Source organism: Castanea sativa, chromosome 8, assembly GCF_040712315.1.
Source record: "Castanea sativa cultivar Marrone di Chiusa Pesio chromosome 8, ASM4071231v1".
In the NCBI taxonomy this organism is placed as follows: Eukaryota; Viridiplantae; Streptophyta; class Magnoliopsida; order Fagales; family Fagaceae; genus Castanea; species Castanea sativa.
This window is the reverse complement of record NC_134020.1, coordinates 43,193,288-43,208,962: the sequence shown is the minus strand read 5'-3', so window position 1 is coordinate 43,208,962 and position 15,675 is coordinate 43,193,288. Positions and strand designations below refer to the sequence as shown.

General features: G+C 34.7%; 1 protein-coding gene across 3 annotated transcripts in view; it reads left to right on the top strand.

The window, feature by feature from the left end:
* Positions 1–1,056: 1,056 nt before the first annotated feature.
* LOC142605602 (uncharacterized) overlaps positions 1,057–15,675 on the top strand; it is a 56,251-nt gene continuing 41,632 nt past the window's right edge. For 2 of the 3 annotated variants that reach the window (XM_075777023.1, XM_075777024.1), the window contains exons 1-4: positions 1,057–1,595; positions 11,740–11,910; positions 13,581–13,655; positions 13,985–14,063. In XM_075777023.1, the coding sequence (XP_075633138.1) occupies positions 1,371–1,595; positions 11,740–11,910; positions 13,581–13,655; positions 13,985–14,063 (550 nt within the window). In that variant the 5' untranslated portion in view covers positions 1,057–1,370. Of the gene's footprint in view, positions 1,596–11,739; positions 11,911–13,580; positions 13,656–13,984; positions 14,064–15,675 lie in introns of those variants that run through there. The other variant, XM_075777025.1, reaches the window with a different exon arrangement.

Genomic DNA, 15,675 nt, shown 5'->3' with positions numbered 1-15,675 from the left:
CATATATAATTTAAATACCATTGAAAGTCATTTTTATATTTTGTTAACTCTTTGAAAATATTTGTAAGGGTATTATTAGATATAAAATGTAAACTGTCCATTTTTTTTTTTAAATTATTGTGAAACACTTTTTAAATTTGTTTTTTACGATTCATTTATTCTAAACTCTTTAGTTTTTGTATTTAATAATTTACTTGGATGAATATTTATGATGTGGTCCCCATATTTAATTCTCTCTTTAAGAATAAATAATTTAGGACACATGACGCAAAATTAGAACTCTAATTTGGAATTCTAAATTAAGTTTCTTTCAGTTTTACCTATTATATATATATATATTATGCTTCTAGCCAACTCAAATGGTAAAATGAGAGAAAACGTTTGGAGTAATAGTAAGACACAACATTTGTTTACAACAAATTTAGGTGGCAATTTGATAGTGGTAAATAAAAAAAGTGATATGATTGATGGATTTATATGAAAACCAGTAACATATTGCATGTAGCACCTTTTGACAATTTTCCACTCATGGATTCACATTTTTTTTCTTACTCGCAATAGAATATTTTAGCAATTATTAAATTTACATAATTTTAAAAATTGAACCGGATCAACTAGTTCAACCAATTCAACTGAGAACCGGACCCTAATATGGTCCAATAAAACATCTAAAACTAGGAATTGAGAGTTTTTTTGGTTTTTTGATTGTATCTATATTTATGAGATAAGATCATACTCTAATATAATTTAAATGTATATATCTATAAAGTTTTATCCTAAAGACTTGAACTTCAACTATTGTCCCTACACTTAACAAGTGCTTATAGATACACAACAAGCCCTTAATAGAGTTGTATCGTATTCGATTCTTAAAACCATGGAAATTTATTGAGAAAGAAATTGAGTCAGTAATTATCATGTGATTATTTATCCCCGTAGCCACATACATGATAGAATCAGTATTTAACACCTATACATCCTCTCAGTCACATGATATGGTCCCACAAGTACCACCTCCACAACGACATGTAGCGGTGAGGTCACAGACTGAGCTCCGAAGTCTACAAAGCAGTAACTATAAGTCTATTAATTATTCATATTCTACGCACGAAAATTCCACCAAAACACAACGCATGCGCAATTTACATAACACCTCTCATTATTATTCATCAAACAGCACATCACGGCACACCTGCCTAGAGCCAAATCTCACTCCCAAAATCTCCCTATCTCGCTCCAAAAAACCACTTCAATAAATTAGATCTCAAACCAAAAAAAAAAGCGGTTTCTGTTATTCTTTCATGAAATGGGCTTTGAACTTGAAGAAGGGTTCGATCTTGATCTCGATCTTCTTTGGGATTTGAATTGAAATGCAGCCGAATCTGTTCCCGTTCGGCACCGTTTTGGGAAATCCGTACTTGTTCAATGGCGATTTGAGCGAAGGGCTCGATAGCTCTAGGGTTTTCTTCTTGGTCCCCTTTTTGTTGTTCCAAGGAGGCGGAATGGATTTGTCCAAGGTCGGCGAGAAGATTCTCAGTTCCGTTAGGTCCGCCAGATCGCTTGGACTTCTTCCTTCTACTTCCGATCGACCCGAGGTAAAATGTGTAGCTTTTTTTTGGTGAAGTTCGAATTCCAGATTTCAATGCTATTTTTTTGAATCGAACTTGCTAAATTCTGTTTGGCTGTCGAGAAAATGCGGGAAAGTAAATGAATCTTTACTCTTATTTATACTTTCTATGTGTGTTACTTAGGCAAAACGGAAGCCTCTTTTAATTGTTGGCTTTTGCTACAGTAATTAGTACTAGGAGTCAAATCGCATTAGTTCCATTGTTATATCACGGGAAAGAGGATTTTAAGTGCATTAGCAAGAAACGGAGCGCGTGTGATAGTTTACAGTAACTGATAATTGGATTGACCGATGCTAGAATCTCAATGCTACTCCCTTGTTTTTAGTTATTCAAGAAGACCATGTCACCTGAGGTTGTTTGGTCTTGATATCTAGAATGTAGTCTAGGACTAGATTGCTAGTCGCTATGTTACTAGATATATTGATCCAATTAAAAGAAGCATGTGCAGAGTCCACTACTCTTTTAGTCTAAAGAAATTTAGAAGGATTGGTTGCACCCTGTTTATGTTTTGGGAGATTAATTAAAATTTTTAATTTTGCACAATTGTTCTAGTAACCATTATTATTATTTTTTGATAAGTAACTTGAAACTTACATAAATAGAACCACCCATGTACACTGGAAATGTACTACAAGCGTAGAGCATCAAGAGTCCAAATTACAAAAATAACATAAGACTAGAAGAGAAATATAGGAAAAAACAAATACAGGAAAAAACAGGTAAAACTAGACTCCATTCAAGGAGAGTAAGAAAGAAAAGAGACTTGATATCGGAAATTGACTGTTCACAATCCTCAAAGCATCTAACATTCTTTTCCCGCCAAAGACACCAAAATTAGTAAATGAGGCACAAGCCTCCAGAGAGCTACATTTCAGTGTTGATTGAACTTATCTGGCCTAGAAGCAAACAATGCAATAATCCTTCGCAGCATAACCCAATTAATACCAAACAAACCAAAGACCATGGACCACATCGCATACGCTATGGGACAATGAAGAAGTAAATAATTCGGTCATGGTCTATTCTAGCATATTGTTATGGGGTTTGCAAGTATATGTATAGTATATATATATTCTTCCCATATGTATAGTATATATGCATTCTTCCCATGGCTGTGGTTGTGGAAGAATATTAGAGCAAGAGCTCAGAGTTTCTTTATATAGGTAGAGTATGCTATGGGGGAAGGTCATCGTATTCTTTTTTGGTATGACCCTTGGAGTGGGCCTATCCCTCTAAAGGATCTCTATCTAGATCTTTTTGCTTGTGCGGTTTCCAAAGAAGCTTGGATTTCTGATTTGGTTGTTTCTAATTTAGAAGGGGGTAATAGAAGCTGGAATTTACATTTCTATCGAGCTTTTTGTGAAAGGGAGGTAGAGAGAGCACGTTCTCTGCTTAAGCATCTTTATTCTAATATGCCAAGGGGCGATGGAGATGATACGTTGACTTGGAAGTTGAATTGTTCTAGTGTCTTTGATGTTCACTCTTATTATAACTTGCTAGCTGATCCGGATGGCTCTTCTTCTATCTCTTTTCCCTGGAAGTGCATTTACAGTACAAAGGTACTTAAAAGGGTGTCTTTCATTTTATGGCCAATAGCTAGGGGTAGTATTCTACTATTCTTGCCATTGATAATTTTGTTCTTAGGCATTTATTACTGGTTAATTGGTGTTGCATGTGCCGGTGTGGTGACGAAACTATGGAACATCTTTTACTCCACTGTAAGTTTGCTTATGCCCTGTGGAGTGAAGTTTTTTTTGATATTTGGAATACAATGGGTGATGCCGAAGATAGTAGCCTCTCTTTTTTTTGGCTGGTGGAATTGGCCGGGGGAAGCATTCTTCTAATATTTGGAATATGGTTCTAGCTTGTTTGATGTGGTTAATTTGGCGGGAGCGTAACAATCATACTTTTGAAGATATTGTGAGATCAACCTACATGAAATTGAAAAATGCCCCTTCCTCTATTTTTTCAACAACCCTTTTGTCCCACAAGAGCAGAATTCCACCGGAAGCACCCTCAGAACCCAAATATAACCAATTTATGTAAGGATAACTCCAAATACTTCTAACGAGTCCTCTTGTAACCCATTCCAATTTTGTCTCTTGCAAACAAACGATATCAGCCCTCCAAGAGCATAAAAAATTACGAACCTTGAGCTTTTTTTCCTTGTCATTCAAACCTCATTCCAAGATAAAATCTTCAAATTCATTGGGAGATAAATAGAGCCCTGTCCTTACCATTATCAATGCGCCTAGAAGAAGCTGAACCGTAATTGACAGAACTAAATAAACCCCTTAATTCCCTTATCCCTTTCCTCCTTGAGCTCTTCACGGCTTTGTCAGTTTTTTCCTTAATATCCCTCTGCTGTAATTCAGCTTCAACAGCCAACAGGAATTTGGTAGCTGGCTCTTCCAAACCTTTGAGGGATGTCCCAAGGAAATCATCAAAGCCACTGAATTTTTCCTGAAACCATTCTGAGTACTTGTCCTTTCCCAACAAACTCTCCACAACCAGAGTTGCCGACCCTTCAGAAATTTCCCTGACTCCCATAGGCAAAGAGAAGGCCAGTGGTTCGACACTTAGAGGAGGTGAAAAATCAGTAGATTGAGAAGCATCCTCAGAACAAATATCTGATACCCAATCCTTCACACTAACATCAACCCCTTTTTCCAGTTCTGAATTTATCTCCATAGGTTCCGAAGACACCCTTGGTACCATTGCCAACTGGTTCAACTCATCCACTCCAACAACGACATCTCCCGGTGGCAAAGAAATATGAATTGGGACTGCCACCCTCTTCCCATCTCATAATTCAAGAAGCCATTGCTCAAAATTCCCCCATTTCTTGATGGTGTGATTGGGGTGGCTGATGTTCTAGCTCTATCTCTGGTCCATATGGACTTAGTTTGTGGAAAAATATTAGACGGGGGTGACACTCTTTATCTCATTTTATTATGTATGATATTGGAGATGGATCAAAAGTGCAGTTTGGGCTAGATCATTGGTGTGGATCTTCTTCTCTCGCAGACTGCTATCTAGAATTATATAGGATTTGTCGTAGAAAAGAGGCAACTGTGGCGGATCTAATGAGGTACACCAATGGAGTCCTCCATTGGGAGTTTTAGTTTTGTAGGGAGGTGCATAATCGTGAATTGGAAGCTTTCAGGAGCTTCATCAATTCCATTTATAGCACTCCTGTAAGGGGGATCAAGGAGGACAAGAGTTGTTGGCTGCCTTGTAAGAGTAAGGGGTTCACGGTTAGTGCTTATTACCATCTTCTAGTTGGCCATAGTGAGCAGTTTTTCCCTTGGAAAAGCATTTGGAAGCAGAAGATCCCCTCTAGAGTGGCTTTCCTTGTTTGGGCTGCAGCTTTGGGGAAATGTCTGACTATTGACAATTTAAGGAAAAGAAAGGTTTGCATTCTAAATTGGTGTTATATGTGCAAGTGCAATTGTGAAAGTGTTGACCATCTTTTCCTTCATTGCCTGGTTGCCATGTAGTTGTGGGGTATGGTTTTTGGTTTATTTGGAGTTTGTTGGGTTATGCCAAGGTCTGTTGTTGGGCTATTGGCTTGTTGACAAGGTTGTTTTGATCGTCATCGTAATGGAGATATATGGAAGGCCGTTCCTCATTGTTTGTTGTGGTGTATTTGGAAGGAGAGAAATAGTAGGTGTTTTGAAGACATCGAGAGTTCCATGCCTAATCTCAAGCTTCTTTTTTTTCCGAACCTTACTTGACTGGTTCTTAGTGTGGAGAAGCCATTCTTTTTCTTCTATTTTGGGTTTACTTGACTTTTGTAATGTTCGTCTTTGATTTGTTCTCCTTGTATACTCTCTGTGTACTTGGGTGACTTTCTCTTTTTAATATCAATGAATCTTTATTACTTATAAAAAAAAAAAAAAGATCTTTTGAAGCCTATACTAGTTGGGACCTTATTTCAGTGGGGTGAAATTTGGGGTTTTACACAATATATTTCCATTTTTGAATTTCTTCTTTCTATTCGTATCTTTTCCTGAGGTACTGGTATTCGTTTTAAGTTATGAGTGTTCACCAATGTGAACATGATGTCCTTTTTATGAAATAAATCTGTCATTACCTATCCAATAAAAAAAAGGGTAGTATCTATTCAAATACAAAATAGATTATCTTTCTCCATTACATATGGTTTTATACCTTATCAATTTAAAATCAAATAAGAAACATTATTAACATCATCACATAGAAAATCCCAAAACACCAAATGGAGGAAAACAAAATATTTTTTTGATAATTCAATAGTTGGGGTTGGGGAGAATTGAATGCTTGATGTCTCCGTTGAAAACATCAGGAGGTGTTAGTTGAGCTACATGGCTCTTAGCCCAAGTGAAAAAAATATAGAAATGCTCAAAAATATAGAAATAAGGATCCAATTCATAGAAGAAGAGAAGAAGAATGTTGTGTTTCAGGAACTTTTTTTTGCGTAGCCTGTTCAAAAGAGACCTATGTGGCGGAGTATTTGCACTGGAATAGGAGTGCTATTCATTTTGGATATTACATTTATTAGAGCTGTTCATGATTGGGAGATGGAGATTCTAATGTCTTTCGCTGATCTTATTTATTCTATCAAGATCAAAAGGAATGGAGAAGGTTGAATGTGCTAGATACCAACAATGAGCAGTGTGTTTGAGGTAAAATCTTTTTAAAAGGTTCTTTCTTGTGGAAATTTTTAACAATTTCCATGGAAAAGTATTTGGAGGTTTAAGGTTCCCACAAAAATAGCATTTTTTTTTACTTGGATGACCACTAGAGGGAAAATCCTTACCATGGATAGTCTTTGAAAGAAGAATATTTGTTTAGTGGTGTTGTATATGCAAGAAGAATGAGGAGTTCATAGATCACTTGCTCCTCCATCGTGCTTTTGCATTTATTTATTTTTTTGACAAGTAACTGAATTATTGATAAAAAATGAAATACCTGTGTATGATTTTGCATAAAATCTATGGTTGTTGGTTTTTTCTTTGTTTGGAATTCAATGGGTTATGCTAAAGAGAGTTTTGGATTTATTAGCTTGTTGGAAAGGAGTTTTTGGTTGATATCGGAGTGTAGATATTTGGAATTGACAACTGCACATTTGGGGACAGAACAATTGCCTTTGGAATTAGAACTTTTTTTTATGCTCTATGTATGAGTAGATCGTTACCCATAAGAGAAAATATTAGGAAGAAAGAGAAAGGGAAAAAAAGTGGTGGTGAGTTTAGTGGTGGTGTGTGAAGTCATACTGGCCAGAATTTAAATACAATTTGAACTGACTGGAACAAAATATTTCGACTTTTCCAGCTGGAATGGAGTGAAATTGATAAAATTGAGACCGCTGTTGAAGAGTAGTAAGAAAAGGTCACTAGGATATCCCTTTCTCCTCCTCTTGGGGTTAAAAAGATCTCAAGAACATGGCACTAACTTTAATAAGAAATGCACTTCATGACCAAGAACGCACTACTCTTAGTCAATAAAAGGGTTTCCTTTACCCTTGAGTCTGCTTTATTCACATATTGCATTCAGCAAAGGTTTATGGTGCTGAAAATGGTCAAATTTGGATGATTTTTATTGCATAGTCAAAAGTTCAAGGCTAACTCCTATTATAGGGTTTCCTCATAATAGCATTTGATGTTATGCAATTCCCTCAAAGGTGGCCTTTTCTTTTCCCCCTCTCTATGATAGTTTTATTAGGAAAGATGCAAATAATGTATATCTCATTAGTAAGGGGTTCAGATATGAGATTGTTATTCTAGTGAGGTTATACATGCTTTACGCTATTTTTGGAAGTTTTCCAAAAGAGGAAAGGAGAGGATAAAGGCAAAGAGGTAGAGGAGAGGACTAAATATAAGTTTGCTTTCTACATATTAAAAATGTTCTCGCCAATGAGCTATAGCTCAGTTAGTGCTTCCTCCTCCCATAATAGTGATATCATGGGTTCAAGACTTATTGGGCGTGTGTAACTTACCAATAAAAAAAAAGGTTCTTGTTCTTTGTTTGAATGTTATAAAAAGGGATGGAGAGGGAGTAGATATTTCTACTTTTTTTGGTTTCAAAGTGGAAAAAAAATGAAAGGATAAGGTCTCATGTAAATTGTCAATAGGGAGAGGTGAATAATAGGACTTTGGTTGTAGATTAGACTTGGTGAAGTTTGTTGGGAGTTGGAACTCGGAGGGTTCAAGTACAGTGGGTAGATTAGACTTAGAGGGTCTTTTTGATATCATATACTCAAACTTTATTCACTAGTGGATAATTTTGGCTTGGAGGGCCGTGGAGAGGTTTTTACGCTGAATATTTCAATTTTCCTCTTCGATAACATGTCTGGGTGTTATCTCGTGTTTGCATCTCTCTTTCCTTATTCTTTTGTGCTTTACAAATATTGTTTACTATGTATGCCTATGCACTAGAGTGTAGTTCTGGTTAATTGCACTTAATCTACTCTTATTCTGCACTTAGGTGAGTAGTTTATAAGCAATTTAGCTGTAAGTTTAAAATTGGGGGTCTAAACAAGCTTTAGTATTTTATACTATTGAGCTTTCAGATAAGTTGAGTCCTAAAGTGCCAACTTAAACATGAGCTAACCTGTGCGATGCACGGGAAAGATTGTAGTGTATAAAGAGGTAAACTATTCTTTTTTTCTTCCTCTTTGATTGTACATTAGGATTCCAGTATTATAGTTTTCTATTCTTGATATGATCTATATTAACATTAATTTACGTAATGAAAAATAGATCAATTTATTTTAGATAAAAATAAATAAATAAATCTTTCTATTTAAATATAGATTTGCAACATATGCAATAACTCTAAAATTGAAACCTAATTATTCAATTTGAAATTCAAATTCATCATGAACTATAAAATTCGTATCTTGAATATTTGACCATATACGAACATGACTTTTAATGCATCTACAATGTGAAAGAAGTATTACTTTGTCTTACTAACGAAGATGATTCACTCCTCTAAGTCTTGCTTTATCATCTGGCTTGAAAAAAAATTACATACTTATAGCTCTACACATAGCAACCTTGAAGATTCAAGACAAAGTGACACAGTGTGTGTGTGTGTGTGTAGATGGTATAATCTTGGTATCGTCAGTAGAGAGTGTATTAGTGTAGACGGTAGAGCTTTGTTTTTTCAATAAAAAGGAGCGTAAACTCTAAACCCAAATTCGACTGACTATTTTGATAGAATCATAGAACACACTAATCAATTTATACTGACTTAGGTTAAGAGTCCTATCATACTACTACTACTACTACTATTTTTTTTTTAAAATTTTTTAATTTTTTTATAAATTCGAGTCTATCAGGATTTAGGAATTCGAGTCCTATACTGACTTAGTCTCAGAATTTTTGTTTTTGTTTTGTTTTTTTTTTAAATAATTTTTTATTTATTTAAATAATGCTAATGTGTAAAAATGTGGGAACTTTAAACAAAGTTAAAGGCTTCAGTTTATATATATATATATATATATATATATATATATATATATATATATATATATATAAGACCATCAAACAAAAAAAAATTACATACTTACGATTCTACACACAGCCACCTTAAAGATTCAAGACAAAGTGACATTAACAAAACCTTACCAGTTGGAGCGAATGCTTGAGATCCTAAAAAGAATGTTGCTCTTGGTTCCTGAAATATATGTATTAACCATCAACGTTATATATATATATATATATGTTAAGCTGTTAACCGTCAAAATAACCAAAAATTGTTTACCAAATATTGGAGTAGCCATAATCTTGGTATCGTCGTTAGAAAGCGTATTATTGTAGACGGTAAAGCTTTCTTTTTTCAATATAAAAGAAAGTAAACTCTAAACCCAAATTCGCCTGACTATTTTGATAGAATCATAGAACACACTAACTAATTTATACTGACTTAGGTTAAAAGAGTCCTATCATACTACTACTAATTTTTATTTATTTATTTTAATTTGAGTCTATTAGGATTTAGGAATTCAATTCCTATACTGACTTAGTCTCAGAATTTTTGTTTTTGTTTTTTTGTTTTTTTTTAAAAAAAAAATGTTATTTAAATAATGTTGATGTGTAAAAATGCGGGAGCTCTAAAAAAAGGTCAAAGGCTTCTGTTATATACATATATATATATTTATATATAGATTGTTAAAGGTTAAAAGGGAACTACTATCATTGAATTTACTATTGTCTCCCTTCATATTTCCTTAAGTTAGGGGAATTGCTAAAAAGGAGTCTTGAGGGGGTATAATGCCTCTCTAGATCCTCTTCCCCTCCCTTTAAAATTACATCTAAACTGGATGTGAGGCCGTACCCCTTCTTGTCTCCTCAAGATACTTAAGCTTGAAGTCCAGTGAGGCTCACATGAGGTGCCTTAATATATATATATATATATATATATATATATATATATATATATATATATATATATATATATATATATATTGATAGGTAAGTAGTGCAATTTTATTAATCAGATAAATAAATAAAACTTTTAGTTCGCAATGATGAACACAAAGGAACAGAAGAATATACAAAAAATTATAAAGTAGGTCTAAGTGAAGCTAGGAACTCAAAAACAAATGAACAAATTAGAAAAACCCCAACACTATGCCCAATCAAAAAGAGTGTATTGAAATGCCTATTTTAATTGGTCCAATGAAATTATGTTGTCCTCAAATGGGCGACAATTCCGCTTCTTCCGCACAATCCACACCAAACAACCCGGTACCATATTACATATTAAAGAGGTTGCCCTTTGGCAAATCGGTATTGTGTGTGCCGGTGCAATGGGGAATCTGTGGATCACGAATTCTTTATGAGTTTTTATGCTTCAGGCTTTCGGTATTTAGTGGGTCTTACATAGTTTTGTGGTAGAATTATTATTTTGTTGGACTCATCGGCTTGGGAAACATGATTCAGATATTTGGAATTTAATTCCAGGATGTTTGATGTGGATGTGGACTATATGGATGGAGCGTAATCATTGGTCCTTTGAAGATTCTGAGAAGTTTTTGGTTGAGTTAATAGGCCTGTGCCAAAGAAGTTTTTTTGATTGGTCTCGGTGCTGGGGTTTTACCGAATGTTCTTCTATTGTTTAATTTTTTTTCTTCTCTTAGTTTAGTGTCTTGATTGTTTTTTATGGTGTTCTGTTTTGTACTTTGCCGTGTCATGAACATATTGTATGTTTCTTTTTCCATTTTCATCAATAATAATTCTTATATTACCTATCAAAAATAAAATAAAATAAAATTACAGAGCCATGCATAATCCTAATGTGCTATTAATCAGGTGCGGCTTAAGCAAAAAAGAGTGACTCTTTGATGAAGCTTAAATTACAAAGAAGGGGCATGCTTGTTTTGAGTTTTGTATTAATTGATATTTTTAAGCTTTTACTCTGTAATTATTATTTTGATGGAAATTGTTGCAGTGGACCCTATTGAACTGGTCTGCCTTACATGTCAACTTTATTTTATTTCATTTGTCATGGTTTTGACTTTTTGTTGACAATTGTTGTAGGTTAGTGGCTTTAAGTGAATTCTTTTTCCTTTTTTTCATACATGTGCTTCTGATCTTCTAGTTACATTCACTTCTTTTGACAATTTGTTGTGCATTTTGTTTTGAAATTTTTTGACACAGTCATGCGCTTTAGTTGTTGAACCTGAAGATAGAATGCTAGATTTTAAAATATCGAAGCTAGGTCATCTCTGTGGGGGACTAATTTGGGAACCATGCTTCCTATGCTTTCTAATCTTGTTGTTCACCTTAAATGAATAACAACATGAAGAAAGTAAATTGTGCTCGATGCCTTTGAGCTAACTTGCATGGTATGACCTGGATGGTTCTCAAGTATTTTCAACTGTAGTTTCTGGGTGTAACTTTATTGATGTTTATAGAAATTGAATGATCCCTTTGATGAATCAAATGAAATGTGCATGCACATCACTAGAAAAATTTGACAAAATTTGAAAGTACATTACCACAAACATCTTTATTTTTGGCTGCATTTGTGCTTTTTCATGAATTTTTATTTTAAAATATTGAAAATGAGTCATTAAGTGTGGGAGTTCAATTCACATGCTGTCTATCACCTTATGCAGGTTCCTCCTCGAGCTGCAGCAGCAGCAGCTGTTGCTCATGCTCTTGCAGGGCTGCCTCCACATCAAAGGTTTAATTTGTCATCAAGTTCTGAAGAGCTGAGATCAATATATGGAATTGGAACCAGATCTCAAGGTCAAGTTGTAGAGTTAGAGGAAGACTTCTATGAAGAGGTGCTACTTGCTTATATCTCTATGGTCCCAATTTGGGAGTGCTTTTGTTTGTACTGTGTTTTGATTTTACAATACTTTAAGCATTTTATCTGGCGTTGACGTTTCACTGACATTGTTCAAGTTGTGGAAAGGTTTCTAATGCCCATATACATGGATCCTATCTTTATATAATTAAAGTATTTAACGATAATCATTTAGAGGTGCCAATGAGCTCTTGCCCACATGACATTTTCTCCCCTTGTTAAGGGTAAGACGATGGTGTGGTTGAGGGTACAAGACCCACTGAATGTGAGTGTAATTACCAATTGAAAAAATCATTAATAGGAAACTGTGAGTAATCTGCTTGTAAAAGGTTCTGAGTTTACAAAAGAGTGCTATCAATAATTACATTTTGGAGGCATGAGATTATACACTCCTGAATTCTATATTGCTCGGAAATTCAATGTCTTAATGCTCTGTAGTTGAGTTTATCAGGATTAGATATGTAAAAGTGGCCTGCAAAGCTGTTTAAAGCTTTTTTTTTTTTTTTTTCCCCAGAGGTAGCCCAAAAAATGCTTTAGGATATTGATTGTGTGTATACGTGTGTGTTTTAATCTTTGGTCTTCTCTTTTTTGAAAGAAAGATATATCATTGATCACTCAGCATATCTGGTGTGAGGTGTTCTCATTATTTGGTGTCACTTGCTAAATCTAAAAGTTGCCTTAGAATGTGATAGGACTGATGGTTGATCTTTCCTTTTGAGAAATTGGAGAAGCTATTACATAGTTTTACATTAATGGAATTAAGATTTTTTGCATTTGCCAAAATACTGGTATCTCAATTAAAAATGTACAAATGGTGAATTTGAAATAGCTCCTCCATTGGCTTTGCTATTGGGAGGGTATCTTCCCTATTTGCTAGCATATATAGGATGTTGCTGACCAAGTTGTCTGGTACGCATGATATAAGCAGTCGAAAGAAATTTCTATGTTGTGAACTCAAGTACAATATTAATGAATTCAATAACTTGCTTTACAAGTATTGTTGCCTAGGCTATTAGGTGAGGTGCTTCCTTGGTGTCTTATGGCACATGTTTCTGGCACTCCAGTATTAAGCATATCGAATAATTATTTTATGCACCGTGTTAGGTGACACTGAATATGAATATGCAACAAGTTTATTCCAATATGATGAATGATCATTGTTACTCAGCAGCCTCCTCTAAAGACCAACCTGTCATTTGTTGATGGGTTTTCAAGCAATAAGTTTATTCTTTGTATTGCCTAGAATACTTTTGTTATAGTTAACACTTAAGCTCATGTATGGGTTTAATGTTCCAGAGAGCGTAATTAGGTTGGCTGGAAGTTTATCAGGGTAACTTGGCAGCCTCCTTTGAAATCCTTATATAGAGACTTTTTTTACTTATTAAAAATTTCTCGTTCTTCATCACCATTTCTGTCTGCCAACCCTGGAAATCATTTATTAAATTTGTGCAAAAAAATCATGAAATCGTTTTCAATCGGCATGCTAGTTTTTAGAAACCTTTTCTACTTCTCTTTAGTTTAGTGAATATCAGATATTATAACAGCTTCTTTGCTGACTATGAGCAATCTTGCTGTTGTTAATGCCAATGAGATGACTAAAATTTTGAGCTGTTCTCCTGAAGAGTTGTTATAAATGCCTATCTGCAGGACTTTGATCCAGTTAGGCATATTTTAGAACATATTCCATCTGATGAAAATGACCTGACATTTTTTGAGAAACAGGTATTATTCTAGTTCTTTATATTTTTCTTCAGTGAATATATTTTATATTCTGTATCTTGTTCTTCATGTAGATGTGTTCAAAATTAATTGTAAAGATTCCATTACTTCATTTGTGGACTCCTGGATCATATTCAAGTGATAGTTTTATGTTTTAAGCCTGTTAACTGATTACTTCAAAGATGGGGTAAAGGATGGAAATTTTTGTGCTCTATAATTAATTGTATTGATTAGGTGTTTGCAATTTGTCACTTAACAGTACTGTTTTATATCTAAAAGGTTCTTTGAGTTTCTTAACTGCAAGTCAATGAGATTTCTCTTCTCTTTCATAGGCAGCTCTTAGATTAGCACAACTGGATAAAGTAGCAGAACGTTTGTCCCACCATGTTATGGAGCATCATGAAGTAATGGGTAAGTTTTTCATTTAGATTGTTGTCAACCGATTTTGTAATTGAATTGAAATTATAATTCTGTATTTATATCCTTGTTTAATTATACATATCCTATCAATGACTGTAGTGTTAATTCTTACATTCTACATACCATATAATTTACTTCTGTTTCAATTGTGATGTGTTCCAAATTATGTAAGTGTGATGCTGATGCATATCTGATATGGCACTATGATATTGGCTATGGCTTATTTGTTAGATTTGTAATTTGTATAAAGTTGTTTTCTTTGTTACTAATTCATTCTATGACGTGGTCTATTTAACTTGAGATACTTAAAAGAGGAATTGAATTCTTTAATATGGGGATGATATCTTTTTGGAATGCTATGTGATTATATCACTTATGCTACGTGGGTGATATTTTACGGTGTTTGTTTTGCAGTAAAATAATTGGTCAAATGTAAAATATTTTCAATCAAAGGAAAAATCAAAGGCAAAAAGTGTAAAATGTTTTACACCTGAAAAATCGGTAAAACATTTTACACTTTCTTCTCCCCTCGCACTCAACAATTTCTTAGTTTTTTATCTCCCCCCTCTCATGTTCTCAGTTCCTCTCTCCCATAACCCAGGTGATTGCTCTCTCCCACAAAGCAGTTAGTCACTCTCCCGTTGCTCATCACCCTCCATCTCTTGGTTCTTCTCTCCTTCTCCATCTCTCAACTTTTTTCACTCACAAGGCCACAACCCTCTCATCTACCTTACCCATCCCCCATCCCGCACAACCCATCTCGCACCAATGCCCACCCACCCCGATGCCACCTACCAACACCAACCACCATCATCGGTGCTACCAACCTTCATCACCTTTCTTCCTTGCACAAACTCAACTTCCCATCTCTCTTGCACCATCCCTTGGGTTCAATTGATGAGTGGCAGCAGTCTTGGGTTTTTGGTGGCTGCCCCGATCTCGCCTCCGTTGGGTTGTATTTTAAGATTAGGTTCTTTGTTTGTGGGTTTGTTTTTTGGGTTTTCCGATCTGGGTTCATGGAGGTTTTTTTTGGCTTTCTGATTTGGATTTTTGGTTGTTGGTGTTTTCTTTTTTCTTGGGTGGTTTGGTGGTTGGTGGCAATTTTGGTGGCTGTCTTTGAATGGCTGGTGGTGTTTTGGTGGCTGTGTTTCCTTCTGATGTGGAGTTTTGGGTTGTGGTGGTTTGTATAACTGTGCTTGCATTTGGTGGGTTTGAGAACTATGAAAATATATTGATTTTACAGCGAAATAAACATTGAAAAATGATTTCATTGTATTTTCAAAGTTGACAATCAAACACGGTAAAATGAAAATGTTTTACTGAAAATATTTTACATTTGCAAATATTTTACTTCGAAACAAACAGAGCGTTAACACTGTCAGTCTCGAAATTTATGTGCATCTCAGATTAAACACATCTCCCTTATGTTTCTTTTTCATCTTCTCATTAACATCAGTTTATGTCTGCAGTTTTCTGTATATTTGGATTGATAAAAATTTATTTTCCTAGCCCTGGCATCCTGTTCAGGTTGAGTCCTCCATTTTGTTGATTGGTTACTGATTGAGAGCTTTAAAATTACCATAAAACCACCAGCAGTGTCACT